The 12,046-nt window shown below is 45.5% G+C and overlaps 2 protein-coding genes across 3 annotated transcripts; both read left to right on the top strand.

Annotated features, from left to right (window-relative positions):
• The first annotated feature begins 781 nt into the window (after positions 1 to 781).
• On the top strand, positions 782 to 6,781 carry septin5a (septin 5a). 2 transcript variants are annotated; one of them, XM_030768534.1, is made up of 11 exons: positions 782 to 856; positions 4,097 to 4,187; positions 4,326 to 4,412; positions 4,707 to 4,830; positions 4,967 to 5,101; positions 5,311 to 5,428; positions 5,514 to 5,615; positions 5,791 to 5,887; positions 6,104 to 6,239; positions 6,381 to 6,483; positions 6,719 to 6,781. In XM_030768534.1, exons 1-11 carry the CDS (start codon positions 782 to 784, stop codon positions 6,779 to 6,781), a joined length of 1,131 nt encoding a protein of 376 aa, XP_030624394.1. The 2 variants fall into 2 exon arrangements, with proteins under 2 accessions (XP_030624394.1, XP_030624384.1); XM_030768524.1 differs by having other exon boundaries at positions 782 to 865.
• Positions 6,782 to 9,788: 3,007 nt separating this feature from the next.
• gp1bb (glycoprotein Ib platelet subunit beta) lies at positions 9,789 to 11,294 on the top strand. The gene is made up of 2 exons (XM_030768547.1): positions 9,789 to 10,179; positions 10,529 to 11,294. The coding sequence occupies exons 1-2, from the start codon at positions 9,839 to 9,841 to the stop codon at positions 10,824 to 10,826; spliced, it is 639 nt and encodes a 212-aa protein (XP_030624407.1). The 5' UTR covers positions 9,789 to 9,838; the 3' UTR covers positions 10,827 to 11,294.
• Positions 11,295 to 12,046: the final 752 nt, after the last annotated feature.

The following is a 12,046-nucleotide window of genomic DNA, read 5'->3' as shown; positions in this document are numbered from 1 at the left end:
TCACATTCTCGCTCTCTCTCTCTGTCTCTCTCTGTCTTTCCCGTGTCTCTCTGTCTGTCTGTCTCTCTCTCTGACTCTCTCTCTCTATCACTCTGTCTGTCTGTCTCTCTCTGTCTGTCTGTCAGTCTCTCTCTCTCTCTCTCTCTCTGTCTGTCTGTCTGTCTGTCTGTCTGGCTCTCTCTCTCTTACTCTCTCTCACTCTATCTCTCTCTCTCTTACACACACACACACACACACATACACACACACATAGACACAGTCCAGCATTTTTCAGCACCTCAGCTCCACTCTGTATTTACCTCCATGGAAAAAGAGGAGGAGGAGGAGGAGGAGGAGGAGGAGGAACGAGTGAGTGAATGAATGAAAGTTCTTCATTCCCTTATTTTTTTTAACCCTCCTCCTTTCCTGTCCCCAAATTGCTTCCTTGTTTCCCCGTCCTTCTCTCTCTCTCTCTCTCTCTCTCTCTCTCTCTCTCTCTCTCTGCCCTTTCTCTCTCTTTTCTTCTTGCTTTTTCTCCCCACCGTTGCTCACAGACCCTTTCAAGACAGAATTCCTCTCCTTACCTGTCTGAACACGGATCAGTGTGAGGGTAGCCGGGGGCGGGAGAGTAAAAGGGTGAAGGTAAACTGGAGAAGTTGCGTCTGTTGGTGAAAAATAGTGAGAGAAGTAGAAACGTGAAGGAGGATTGGATGATAAAGTCTGTCTTGGGGTGTTTTTTTTTTTTTTCTTTGGAGTGGTTTTGTGATTTGCGTGGGGACTAGTTGCCAAGGCGAGAGCGGGAATGGATGCCATGATTCTGCAAGAGAAGCTGGTGGAGAGATTGCTTTGCCCTCGAGTCAGAACTGCACGACAGAAGGTTGTCTCAGTTGGTGTATGTATGTGTGCGTGTGTGTGTGTGTGTGTGTGTGTGTGAGACAGAGACAGTGTGAGAGAGAGAGTGAATATGTAGAAATTTGTTGTTAATTCAGTGGGTGTGTGTGCGTTTCTGTGAGAGAGAGAGGGAGAGAGAGAAAATATGTAAAAATGTGTGTTTAATTCTGTGTGTGTGTGTGTGTGTGTGTGCGCGTGCGCCCACGCATGTACGTGTGTGTGTTTGTGTGTATGTGTGTGTGTGTTTGTTTGTGTGTGCATGCGCCCACGTATGTGTGTGTGTGTGTGTGTGTGTATGTGTGTTTGTGTGTGGGCCCACGCATGTATATATGTGTGTGTGTGTGTATGTGTGTGTGTTTGTGTGTGTGTGTGCGCGCCCACGCGTGTATATATGTGTGTGTGTTTGTGTGTATGTGTGTGTGTGTTTCTGTGTGTGTGTGTGTGCCCACGCGTGTATGTGTGTGCACGCGCGAGTGTGCATGTGTACAAATGTGTTATGAATTACTCATATCATGATCTCTCATTTCTTCATCATATCTCTCATTCCTGCTGTCTGTTGTCAGTTTTGGGTGAGTTGGGGAGGCTGAGAGGTGGGAGGTGGCTGTCAGTGGGTTTGGGTGAGTTGGGGAGGCTGAGAGATGTTGGGAAGAGGCTGTCAGTGGGTTTGGGTGAGTTGGGGAGGCTGAGAGATGGGAGGAGGCTGTCAGTGGGTTTGGGTGAGTTGGGGAGCCTGAGAGATGTTGGGAGGAGGCTGTCAGTGGGTTTGGGTGAGCTGGGGAGCCTGAGAGATGTTGGGAAGAGGCTGTCAGTGGGTTTGGGTGAGTTGGGGAGGCTGAGAGATGGGAGGAGGCTGTCAGTGGGTTTGGGTGAGTTGGGGAGCCTGAGAGATGTTGGGAGGAGGCTGTCAGTGGGTTTGGGTGAGTTGGGGAGGCTGAGAGATGTTGGGAGGAGGCTGTCAGTGGGTTTGGGTGAGTTGGGGAGGCTGAGAGGTGGGAGGTGGCTGTCAGTGGGTTTGGGTGAGTTGGGGAGGCTGAGAGATGGGAGGTGGCTGTCAGTGGGTTTGGGTGAGTTTGGGAGCCTGAGAGATGTTGGGAGGAGGCTGTCAGTGGGTTTGGGTGAGTTGGGGAGCCTGAGAGATGTTGGGAGGAGGCTGTCAGTGGGTTTGGGTGAGTTGGGGAGGCTGAGAGGTGTTGGGAGGAGGCTGTCAGTGGGTTTGGGTGAGTTGGGGAGGCTGAGAGGCGGGAGGAGGCTGCCAGTGGGTTTGGGTGAGTTGGGGAGGCTGAGAGATGTTGGGAGAAGGCTGTCAGTGGGTTTGGGTGAGTTGGGGAGGCTGAGAGGTGGGAGGTGGCTGCCAGTGGGTTTGGGTGAGTTGGGGAGGCTGAGAGATGTTGGGAGGAGGCTGTCAGTGGGTTTGGGTGAGTTGGGGAGGCTGAGAGATGTTGGGAGGAGGCTGTCAGTGGGTTTGGGTGAGTTGGGGAGGCTGAGAGGTGGGAGGAGGCTGTCAGTGGGTTTGGGTGAGTTGGGGAGGCTGAGAGGTGTTGGGAGGAGGCTGTCAGTGGGTTTGGGTGAGTTGGGGAGGCTGAGAGGTGGGAGGTGGCTGTCAGTGGGTTTGGGTGAGTTGGGGAGGCTGAGAGATGTTGGGAGGTGGCTGTCTGTGGGTTTGGGTGAGTTGGGGAGGCTGAGAGGTGGGAGGTGGCTGTCAGTGGGTTTGGGTGAGCTGGGGAGCCTGAGAGATGTTGGGAAGAGGCTGTCAGTGGGTTTGGGTGAGTTGGGGAGGCTGAGAGATGGGAGGTGGCTGCCAGTGGGTTTGGGTGAGTTGGGGAGGCTGAGAGATGTTGGGAGGAGGCTGTCAGTGGGTTTGGGTGAGTTGGGGAGCCTGAGAGATGTTGGGAGGAGGCTGTCAGTGGGTTTGGGTGAGTTGGGGAGGCTGAGAGGTGTTGGGAGGAGGCTGTCAGTGGGTTTGGGTGAGTTGGGGAGGCTGAGAGGCGGGAGGAGGCTGCCAGTGGGTTTGGGTGAGTTGGGGAGGCTGAGAGATGTTGGGAGAAGGCTGTCAGTGGGTTTGGGTGAGTTGGGGAGGCTGAGAGGTGGGAGGTGGCTGCCAGTGGGTTTGGGTGAGTTGGGGAGGCTGAGAGATGTTGGGAGGAGGCTGTCAGTGGGTTTGGGTGAGTTGGGGAGGCTGAGAGGTGGGAGGTGGCTGTCAGTGGGTTTGGGTGAGTTGGGGAGGCTGAGAGGTGGGAGGAGGCTGTCAGTGGGTTTGGGTGAGTTGGGGAGGCTGAGAGGTGGGAGGAGGCTGTCAGTGGGTTTGGGTGAGTTGGGGAGGCTGAGAGATGTTGGGAGGTGGCTGTCAGTGGGTTTGGGTGAGTTGGGGAGCCTGAGAGGTGGGAGGTGGCTGTCAGTGGGTTTGGGTGAGTTGGGGAGGCTGAGAGATGTTGGGAGGGGGCTGTCAGTGGGTTTGGGTGAGTTGGGGAGGCTGAGAGGCGGGAGGTGGCTGTCTGTGGGTTTGGGTGAGCTGGGGAGGCTGAGAGATGTTGGGAGGAGGCTGCCAGTGGGTCCGCTGTGGCTGAGGTAGACAGCGGAAGGCTGTCATGACAAGTCATGAGGACTGCAGGGTTCAGTGAATGTGTGTTTAGCATATGGAGTCTGGACCGGGAAATTGTTTGGCATAAATATTAAGAAGTCCATTCAGTTTCTTTCAATAGGCCTTCTGTTAGCCTGTGTGTATTTGTTTGTGTATGTGTGTGTGTGTGTGTGTGTGTGTGTGTGTGTGTGTGTGTGTGTGTGTGTCTGTGTGTATTACCGTTAAAACTGTTTGCCCAGTAACCAGTAATGCTCGAGCTCTCTGCGGGGACTGGCCAGTGTGAAGAGATTCTTGGGTTTTTAGACACTGAATGAAATTACGCTTGTCAAGATACTGAGCATCGCCCTGGAGATGAGATGGACTTCCTTTGAGATATTATCTCCTTTATCAGCTCTGTCAGTTCCACTCGATGACACATTCTGAGGATCTGTTCAGTTTGGCAGTTATGACTGAACCATTGGATTCCCTCTTTGAAGATGGAATTTGTTTAGACATGTCAGACACCGCTTTTAAATGTTTTCTTTTCTTTTCTTTTCTTTTTTTCTTTCTTTCTTTCTTTTTTTGCCTCTAATATGCATATATGCATCTGGTTATGAGAAATTTCTTTCTCTCTCTCTCTCTCTCTCTCTCGTTCTCTCTCTCCTGTAGGATAAGCAGTATGTGGGTTTTGCTACACTTCCTAACCAGGTGCATAGAAAGTCTGTGAAAAAAGGCTTTGACTTCACTCTCATGGTGGCAGGTGGGTCTGCTATTATGAAAAGCTATAGTGTTGTTAGCATTAGCTGACACCTTGACACTTAACAGCACAAGTATGAAAAATATCCATGAAAACAACATGGGTTTGCACGTGTGTGTGTGTGTGTGTGTGTGTGTCTAGGTGAGTCAGGTTTGGGGAAATCTACTCTAGTGAACAGCCTCTTCCTCACAGACCTGTATAAAGACAGAAAGCTACTCAATGCAGAAGGTAAGGGGTCACACCATCACAGCACTCCCTCCTACACAACCATAACAATCACCACAGGCTGTTTGTATCACCATGACAACCCATACCAATAAAATGAGATTTCATAGAACCTACTGGAACTCTTTATCCATCCATATACATACAGGGCTGGTGAAATAAGGTAATAGATGAGACCTTTTTTTGACCCTAAAAGCTAATCAGTCTATTATCGACCTACTCAGTAATGTCAGTATGATAGCGTGCCGTAGGCTTTTTTTTCTTTTTGTACACTAATTGATTGACTCTCTCACCCAGAGCGAATTAATCAGACAGTAGAGATCATTAAACACACGGTGGACATTGAGGAGAAAGGAGTCAAACTCAAACTCACCATTGTTGACACACCGGGCTTCGGAGATGCTGTCAATAACAACGAATGGTTAGCATGTACTCTGTCTTATTCTTTAAAGTCGGTCGTTCAGTACTTTATACTAATATGGCTCCACTGACCATCTGGTATGTGCGTGTGTGTGTGTGTGTGTGTGTGTGTGTGTGTTTGTATTTGCCTAAAATAGCTGGAAACCCATCACAGATTACATTGACCAGCAGTTTGAACAGTACTTCAGAGATGAGAGCGGACTTAACAGGAAAAACATTCTGGATAACAGAGTCCACTGCTGTCTTTACTTTATATCACCCTTTGGACACGGGTACGTAAATGCTCTGTTTAGCTTTCTCTTTGTCCTGTTTTCTTTCTGGCCATCTTGTTCTCTTTCTTTCTCCCTCAAACTCACATTCATCCACTCCCACAAGCAAACCTGCCACTTATTTCAATTTCACTTGAATATCAGTATGTGATAGGCTTGTGTGCGTGCGTGTGTGTGTGTGTGTGTGTGTGTGTGTGCATGTGTGTGTGCAGTTTGAGGCCGGTGGACGTGGAGTTTATGAAGGCCCTGCATGAAAAGGTCAACATCGTACCACTCATTGCTAAGGCAGACTGTCTCACGCCCAACGAAATCAAGAAACTCAAAGACAGGGTAAGACTCGAATCGTTCGCGTTTTATCAGCCTTTACCCCCCTGTCGCTCCTCCCGCGTCCGCTCACTCGCTCCTCCTGTCTCAGGTACGAGACGAGATCGAGAAGTTCGGCATTAAAGTCTACCAGTTTCCGGAATGTGACTCCGATGAAGATGAGGAGTTTAAACAGATGGACAAAGAGCTGAAGGTTAGACCAAATGAGGATTTCAACATTATCAAGGATTCATGCTAAATAAACATAACATGGTTCTACTCACATGCTAATACTACTTGGTAATAACTTGGTTGATGTTGATACCTTCTGCTCAATATGTCTTTTTGTGGGAATGTCCGTGCCGGCTGATTGGTCGATTGGGTTGTAGGAATGTACACCGTTCGCTGTGATTGGGAGCAATACCGTAGTGGAAGCCAGAGGCCAGCGTGTTCGAGGGCGTCTCTACCCATGGGGCATTGTGGAAGGTGAGTGGATGTGGGATGCTTGATGGCTTAAGGAGCTAAGAACAGAGTTTAGAGCTCGCAGTTTACACGCAACATTTTTATACTCCAAAATAATGAATGGTTCACTTATGGTTTCGTGTCCTATATGGTATTTATGCCCTTTTTTTTTACACGTGTGTGTGTGTGTGTGTGTGTCTGTCTCTGTGTCTCTGTGACTCTGTGTGTGTTGTGATGCAGTGGAGAACCAATCACACTGTGACTTTGTGAAACTGAGGAACATGCTGATTCGCTCTCATATGCACGACCTGAAGGATGTGACCTGTGACGTTCACTACGAGAATTACAGAGCCCACTGCATACAGGAGATGACCAGGTGTGTGTGTGTGTGTGTACATAACCTGTTTGAAGTTGTATCTTTACCCTTTGATTAATATTTTAGTGATTTTATGATCGTATGAATGCGAGTGTATGGTTTATGATTGCGAATGCCACGCTGTGTTTTCGTGTGTTTTAGTAAACTGGCACAGGATAATCGCATGGACAGTCCAATCCCCATCCTACCTCTGCCCACTCCTGACCTAGAGACCGAGAGACTCATCAAGATGAAAGACGAGGAGGTGTGTGAAATCAATATCATTTATAGAATAATAGTGCAGCATATGCATTAAAAATATTCATGCGGATGACATGAGTAGCATGTTATTAGCTTTGTGGTTTGATATTGGTTTCCTTATTGTGATTAGTATCAGATTAAACGAAAATGAAAAAAAAATGCATGCAATGTTTTGTTCTCTTGGGCATTGTGGGTATTGAGCTGTTTATATGGTCTGGGTTTTTTTTTTTTTTTTGCAGCTGAAGAGAATGCAGGAGATGCTGGAGAAGATGCAGCAGCAAATGCATGAGAAAGACCAGTGATGTTATCACACACACACACACACACACACACACACACACGCACACACACACACACACAAACACTCTCTGTCACACACACACACACACACACACACACACACACACACACACAGATACTCTCTGTCACGCCCTTACACACACACAGATACACACACATGCAGCCAGACCATGCATACACATATTCACTTTATACTACAAACCTATGATCTCAGATGAAAATACGATCTCAGATATGACTGAATGCAAACAGAAAAAAAAAAGTTTCCTTTGATTGGTAAAATATCTCTGCTTTTAGCTCAAAAGATCACGCCCATCAGGGCTGATCTGTTCAGTAGTGGCTGTACGTTTGCCTGGTGCTTTTTTATCCGTTGTCTGCCAAGTATAACTGTGATACAGCTTTTTAATGTGCCCATATGAAACTTTGAGTTTAGGTCATAACAACAAATGTATACAATAACATGCAATGAAATATTAATATAAAAAAAATGGAATTGACTTATGTATCTAATTTATATTTATGCTCGATTTTTTTACAGGCTTGGTCAGATCTTGGATGTGCATAAATTGTTTTGTAAAGCAGTTTTAGTGGATCGACTCTGGGATGTAACTTTCCCTGTGCTCGTGTGCGTGTGTGTGTGTGTGTGTGTGTGAGTGAGAGAGAGAAAGAGAGAGAGAGAGAGAGAAAGAAAGAGAAAATGAGACATTTTTTTCAGTGATCCCTTTGATTCAAGTGAACTGTGTGGTAGCAGTTTGTGCTTTTTATAGTGCTAGCACTCAGTGAATGTGAAAGAACAGTACAGGCTATTGTTATGAATAAAATTACTCCATAAAAAAAAACAAAAAACAAGGTTTTGTTGGTTTTTGTTCGTATTGCCTTAAATGTTTCGTACACTCAAAACATTGTGACGGTTTGAAAACCTAAATTAATTAACACCCATTCAATGGTATGTCCATAAATCTTTCTTTCTTTCTTTCTTTCTTTCTTTCTTTCTTTCTTTCTTTCTCTCTTTCTTTCTCTCTTCCTGCCTTTTAATCATATTTGTTAATAGCAGGCTTAAAGGTAAGGAGTTCTGTGGAGCTGTACTGATCTACAGACTTTTCCTAAAACATGTTATTAATATTCCTAAAACATGTTATTAATACTAGTCTTATAGTAAACATATAATGCAGATATTTTGCATTATAATTGGACTTACTTCACTGTGAAATTTTTGTGACTGCTGGAAAAAACCCCCCAAAAAACAATCTTTTTTAAGACTACAAAATACTAAGAAGTTAAATAAACAAGGCCATTGCTGTGTGGATAAGTGGCTATTTTATGAAGAATAAGTTGCTATTTTTGGACATATTGTCATGCATATGTGTGAAGGGCTGATCCCCGCTGGTCCATGAAGCCGATGTTCTTTTGTCTGGAGGAGCCCAAAAGGCCTCTTCTTCCCACCGCCTTAACTCAATATGACAACGCTACGATAAAGCCCGTTAGAATGTATCAGGACGTTATGAATATCCTATTTCCTCTCTCATATTCCTCATACAGGGGGGTGGGGTCCGCGTTTGTGTGTGCGCGTGTGAGCGTGTGCGCGTGTGTAAGTGCAGAGTGACTTTATCAGTGAGTTCCAGCTGCGTGTGTGCGTGTGTGTGTGTGTGTGTGTGTGTGTGAAATTCTGCCCTATTTGAACAACAACGAAAAACTCTCCCCATAACTGCCAGCGAGACGCAGGGAAGACGGTCGGCGCACTGGTAAGTGTGTTTCCATTCGATTTCCAATCACCTTTGTCCTCAGTGACCGAACTGACCAATCAGAGCGTCCTTTGGCCCACTGGAAACCTCTCCTCAGTGAGACACTAAGGCGTGTAGCTGATGATACGTGGGTATTTTCGCTCTTAACGGCATACTCTGACCTCTTAACTGTGACCTCTTTTGTAGTTTTTATTTTTTTTCTCTACGGATAGATTAAGTGATAATGAACCGATGGTGTAATGTGGGTTGGGATCTAATCACAGCCACGTCGGTTTCGGGCAGAAAACCAATACTAACACTCATTCACTCAATACTATTTCATAGCCATGTACCGTATCAGGCTGTTACACAACGCTGGGGCATATTCTCATGGAAAGTGTTCACACTTTCACACGAACGCAGCACTGCCAAGAGCAAAACGTTATTCAAAGAAACTCCAGTGGAACATGTCTGTTTCAGATCAGAAATAGATTCCCACTAGTCTTGTTGTTGGTGCCAAACGTGATTAAGAAAATGAAATTGAGTGATATCAAGAAATTTAAATGTCGATCGCATTTGAATGTTAAATCCAAAATTACTAGAACTAGAATTCGCAGGTTTTCAGAAGAAGTTACGGGAACTGTTCTGTTCTTAGTCTCATCCTCCCCTCTTGGTTTGTTATCCCGTTCTTTCCGGCTAGAGTAATTGTGGGGTTGTTATCATTGTCTTACATGCTTCCGTTTTACCAAGTACATAAAGACACTCAGCCCAGTCCCTCTCTCACACAAGCATTCAGGTATTGGTTACTTATCCCCAGTATTCAATCTCAAACACCAGTTAACCTTTCAGGTACTGTTAAAGTTTTATTTCAGCATGCGGTATACAAAGTTTGCCGTGTATTGTTTGTAGAGCATGTTACTCCCATGAATAATTGATTTTGAGGCAATAATGTGATGGTGGCCTATGACATATCAAACACGCACAGCACACGCGTAATATGCTTTCCATGGAACTGTCCGAGGCAAAATCTTTTGTCATAAAGAAATTGAATTAACGAAACGCATTCAAACGTATGTCTCAGCAAAGTCTAAAATATTACCATTGACTGCATTGCAGTTTTATGATACTGATGTGTGTGAAATGTATGAGTTAGACATGTGTAGTGTGTGACAATGCTGACTTGCAGTTTAAGGGTGTGTCAATATGTAATACACACACACACACACACTCAGATACACACACACAATGTTTTAGTTTATGTGGTTATGTCACTGATATTAGGAATCCTGTCTGCTCACAGGGAACCCCTCTCTATTCTCCATTGCAGTGTGTATTGGAATGAAGTGTGTGGTTGCCCCCCTGTTTCTGCTGCTCTCCGTGCTGGGCATCAGAGCGGGCAAGGCCGCGGTGGGATGCCCGGGCGTGTGCTCCTGTCGCGGCACCGTGGTGGACTGCAGCGGCCGCCAGCTCACCGGCGCAAACCTGCCCTCGTCCTTCCCCCCGGACACCACGGAGATCCGTCTCCACGACAACCACCTCACCACCCTGCCCAACGGCCTGTTGGACTCCCTGCCCAGGTTGCGCGTAGCGACGCTGCACGGCAACCCGTGGACGTGCGACTGCGGAGTCCTCTACCTGCGTGGCTGGCTCCTGAAACAGAGCGGAGATGTTCCCAAAGGGTGCGTACATATGAGAGAGCGTGTGTTTTAGATTAAGGATTAGATTAATTAAGATTAGATTAAAGATGAGATTAAGATTAGATAAAGATTAGATTAAGATCCAACAGTGTATTTAAGTATTCCTAAATTCTGAGGAGTATTACTTAATTTCTATTTAAGTATTCTCCAGGGCCCCTTATGTACCACGACACCTCCCTTGGCCTCTTCGGATGACCATTGCGTTAGTCATGTCAAATCAAAAATATTGTACCGACTGGAAATGATCTGTGACCCAATTAAAAGCATATCACTGTCTGTCTCAACTGAGGAATGTCTGAATGTGTCTGTGAATGACTGTCTCCTACCTTAGGAATGTAACCTGTAGTTCTCCTCCGAGCCTGCGGGGGAGATTAGTGATGTATCTGGTTGAGGAAGAAGTGCTGAACACATGCCATTACTGGCTGTGTGACCTGGCACTGACCTCGCAGATCAGCCTGGTCATCTTCATCATCATACAGGTGCTACTCCTGGCGACCGTCATCCTCTTCCTCCGTCGCTTCAACCGGCTTTCCCGGGAGGCTCGTCGCACGGCTGAGGAGAGCTTCACTGGGGGAGAGCATGTCTCCCCAGCCAATGAATACGTCATGCTAAAGGACAGGGACAGCTGAGGGGGCCGGGACTACCGAGACTGCGTCCAATGACGTGGCGAGACAGAGTGAAGTGGGAGGGGATTGCGGAGACAAGCATTCTGTTCGATCTGCTTCATATTTACACAGCAGCTCTATAACATATGCGGTAAAAGTTTAACAAAGAAAAAAGACAACAGAATAACACAGTAGTATAACAATCACCTCACATATACCTACAATACCTACAGTAAAAGCAAGGGTCAAATTCTCAACTTCCACCTACCTGAATTACAGTTTTTGGGATACTTCATTATTGAACGTGTGCCAATGTGGTATGCATGTGATAGACTAGGTGTACATTTTGATGCATTGATATTCTGTAATGGGTAAAGTGCTAAATAATGTGTGATAGGTTTGGTAACTGCTGAAATGGATGTAAAATGAATGACTTTGGAGCCCAAGACCAGCGTTGGCCGCTCTAACACATATCAGTAGCTTTTTTTTTGACATGAATTCTATTTCTCTTTCTATTTGTTAATGAGTTAGAATCAGGATCCACGTTCAGGCTTTTTTTTTTCTTTATATTAATTTGTCAATTAGTCAAAAGCGATATGAATGTCTTGCATATGTTGCATGGATACAATAGTAATTCTCTCCCAAAATAATTTTCATCTCCCGCATTGCGAACATTCATACCAATAAGCAGGAGGAACAATACTACTTCCCAGGTTTGGCATTCTGTTTTACTGTACTGTGCAGTTTGGTACGAGCACTATTGTGTGTAATGGTTACCTATGGAATATGCACAAAACGAAATACTGTCAGGTTTATATCAAATACAGTCATTACTTAGGTTTGATTTGGTTGATTTAAGATGTAGCTTAAGTAACTTTACATGTAAGAGACTTTGAATACATAAATATAAATAAAGTGGGTTTGATTTAAATGTTTTGTCTTTTTGTATTGTCTACTCATACAAAATCATGTATTACTGTAGAAATTTAAAATGATGTATTACTGCAGAAGTCGAACTCAGCAAAGTTCAAATAACAGTTTATCAGCAGGCTACAGTAAGGTAAAGTGTGTGACTGAGAATGTATACTACACACTACAGTTTTCTGTGATAGTGAAAGACCCAATCATTAACAGTCTAATTCTGATATTTCTTAGGCCATTGCAGTTGTCTTTGGTGGTTTCCAACGAGAGGAGAGATACCTGGTGCGGTTGTCTGTTTTTATTCCACATACAGACCACAGTGC

The sequence above is a fragment of the Chanos chanos genome, chromosome 1 (assembly GCF_902362185.1).
Source record: "Chanos chanos chromosome 1, fChaCha1.1, whole genome shotgun sequence".
NCBI lineage: Eukaryota > Metazoa > Chordata > Actinopteri > Gonorynchiformes > Chanidae > Chanos > Chanos chanos.
Note: the sequence above shows the minus strand (reverse complement) of the source record. Positions and strands in the feature narration are given on the sequence as shown.

What these genes read in the sequence shown, in the direction of transcription:
- septin5a (XM_030768524.1), top strand. Translation starts at nt 782, where the DNA reads ATGGATGCCATGATTCTGCAAGAGAAGCTGGTGGAGAGATTGCTTTGC. An exon ending in GCTGTCAATAACAACGAATG is followed by an intron (nt 4,831 to 4,966) that starts GTTAGCATGTAC and finishes TGCCTAAAATAG; the next exon opens with CTGGAAACCCATCACAGATT. An exon ending in CCCATGGGGCATTGTGGAAG is followed by an intron (nt 5,888 to 6,103) that starts GTGAGTGGATGT and finishes GTTGTGATGCAG; the next exon opens with TGGAGAACCAATCACACTGT.
- gp1bb (XM_030768547.1), top strand. Translation starts at nt 9,839, where the DNA reads ATGAAGTGTGTGGTTGCCCCCCTGTTTCTGCTGCTCTCCGTGCTGGGC. An exon ending in AGCGGAGATGTTCCCAAAGG is followed by an intron (nt 10,180 to 10,528) that starts GTGCGTACATAT and finishes CTCCTACCTTAG; the next exon opens with GAATGTAACCTGTAGTTCTC.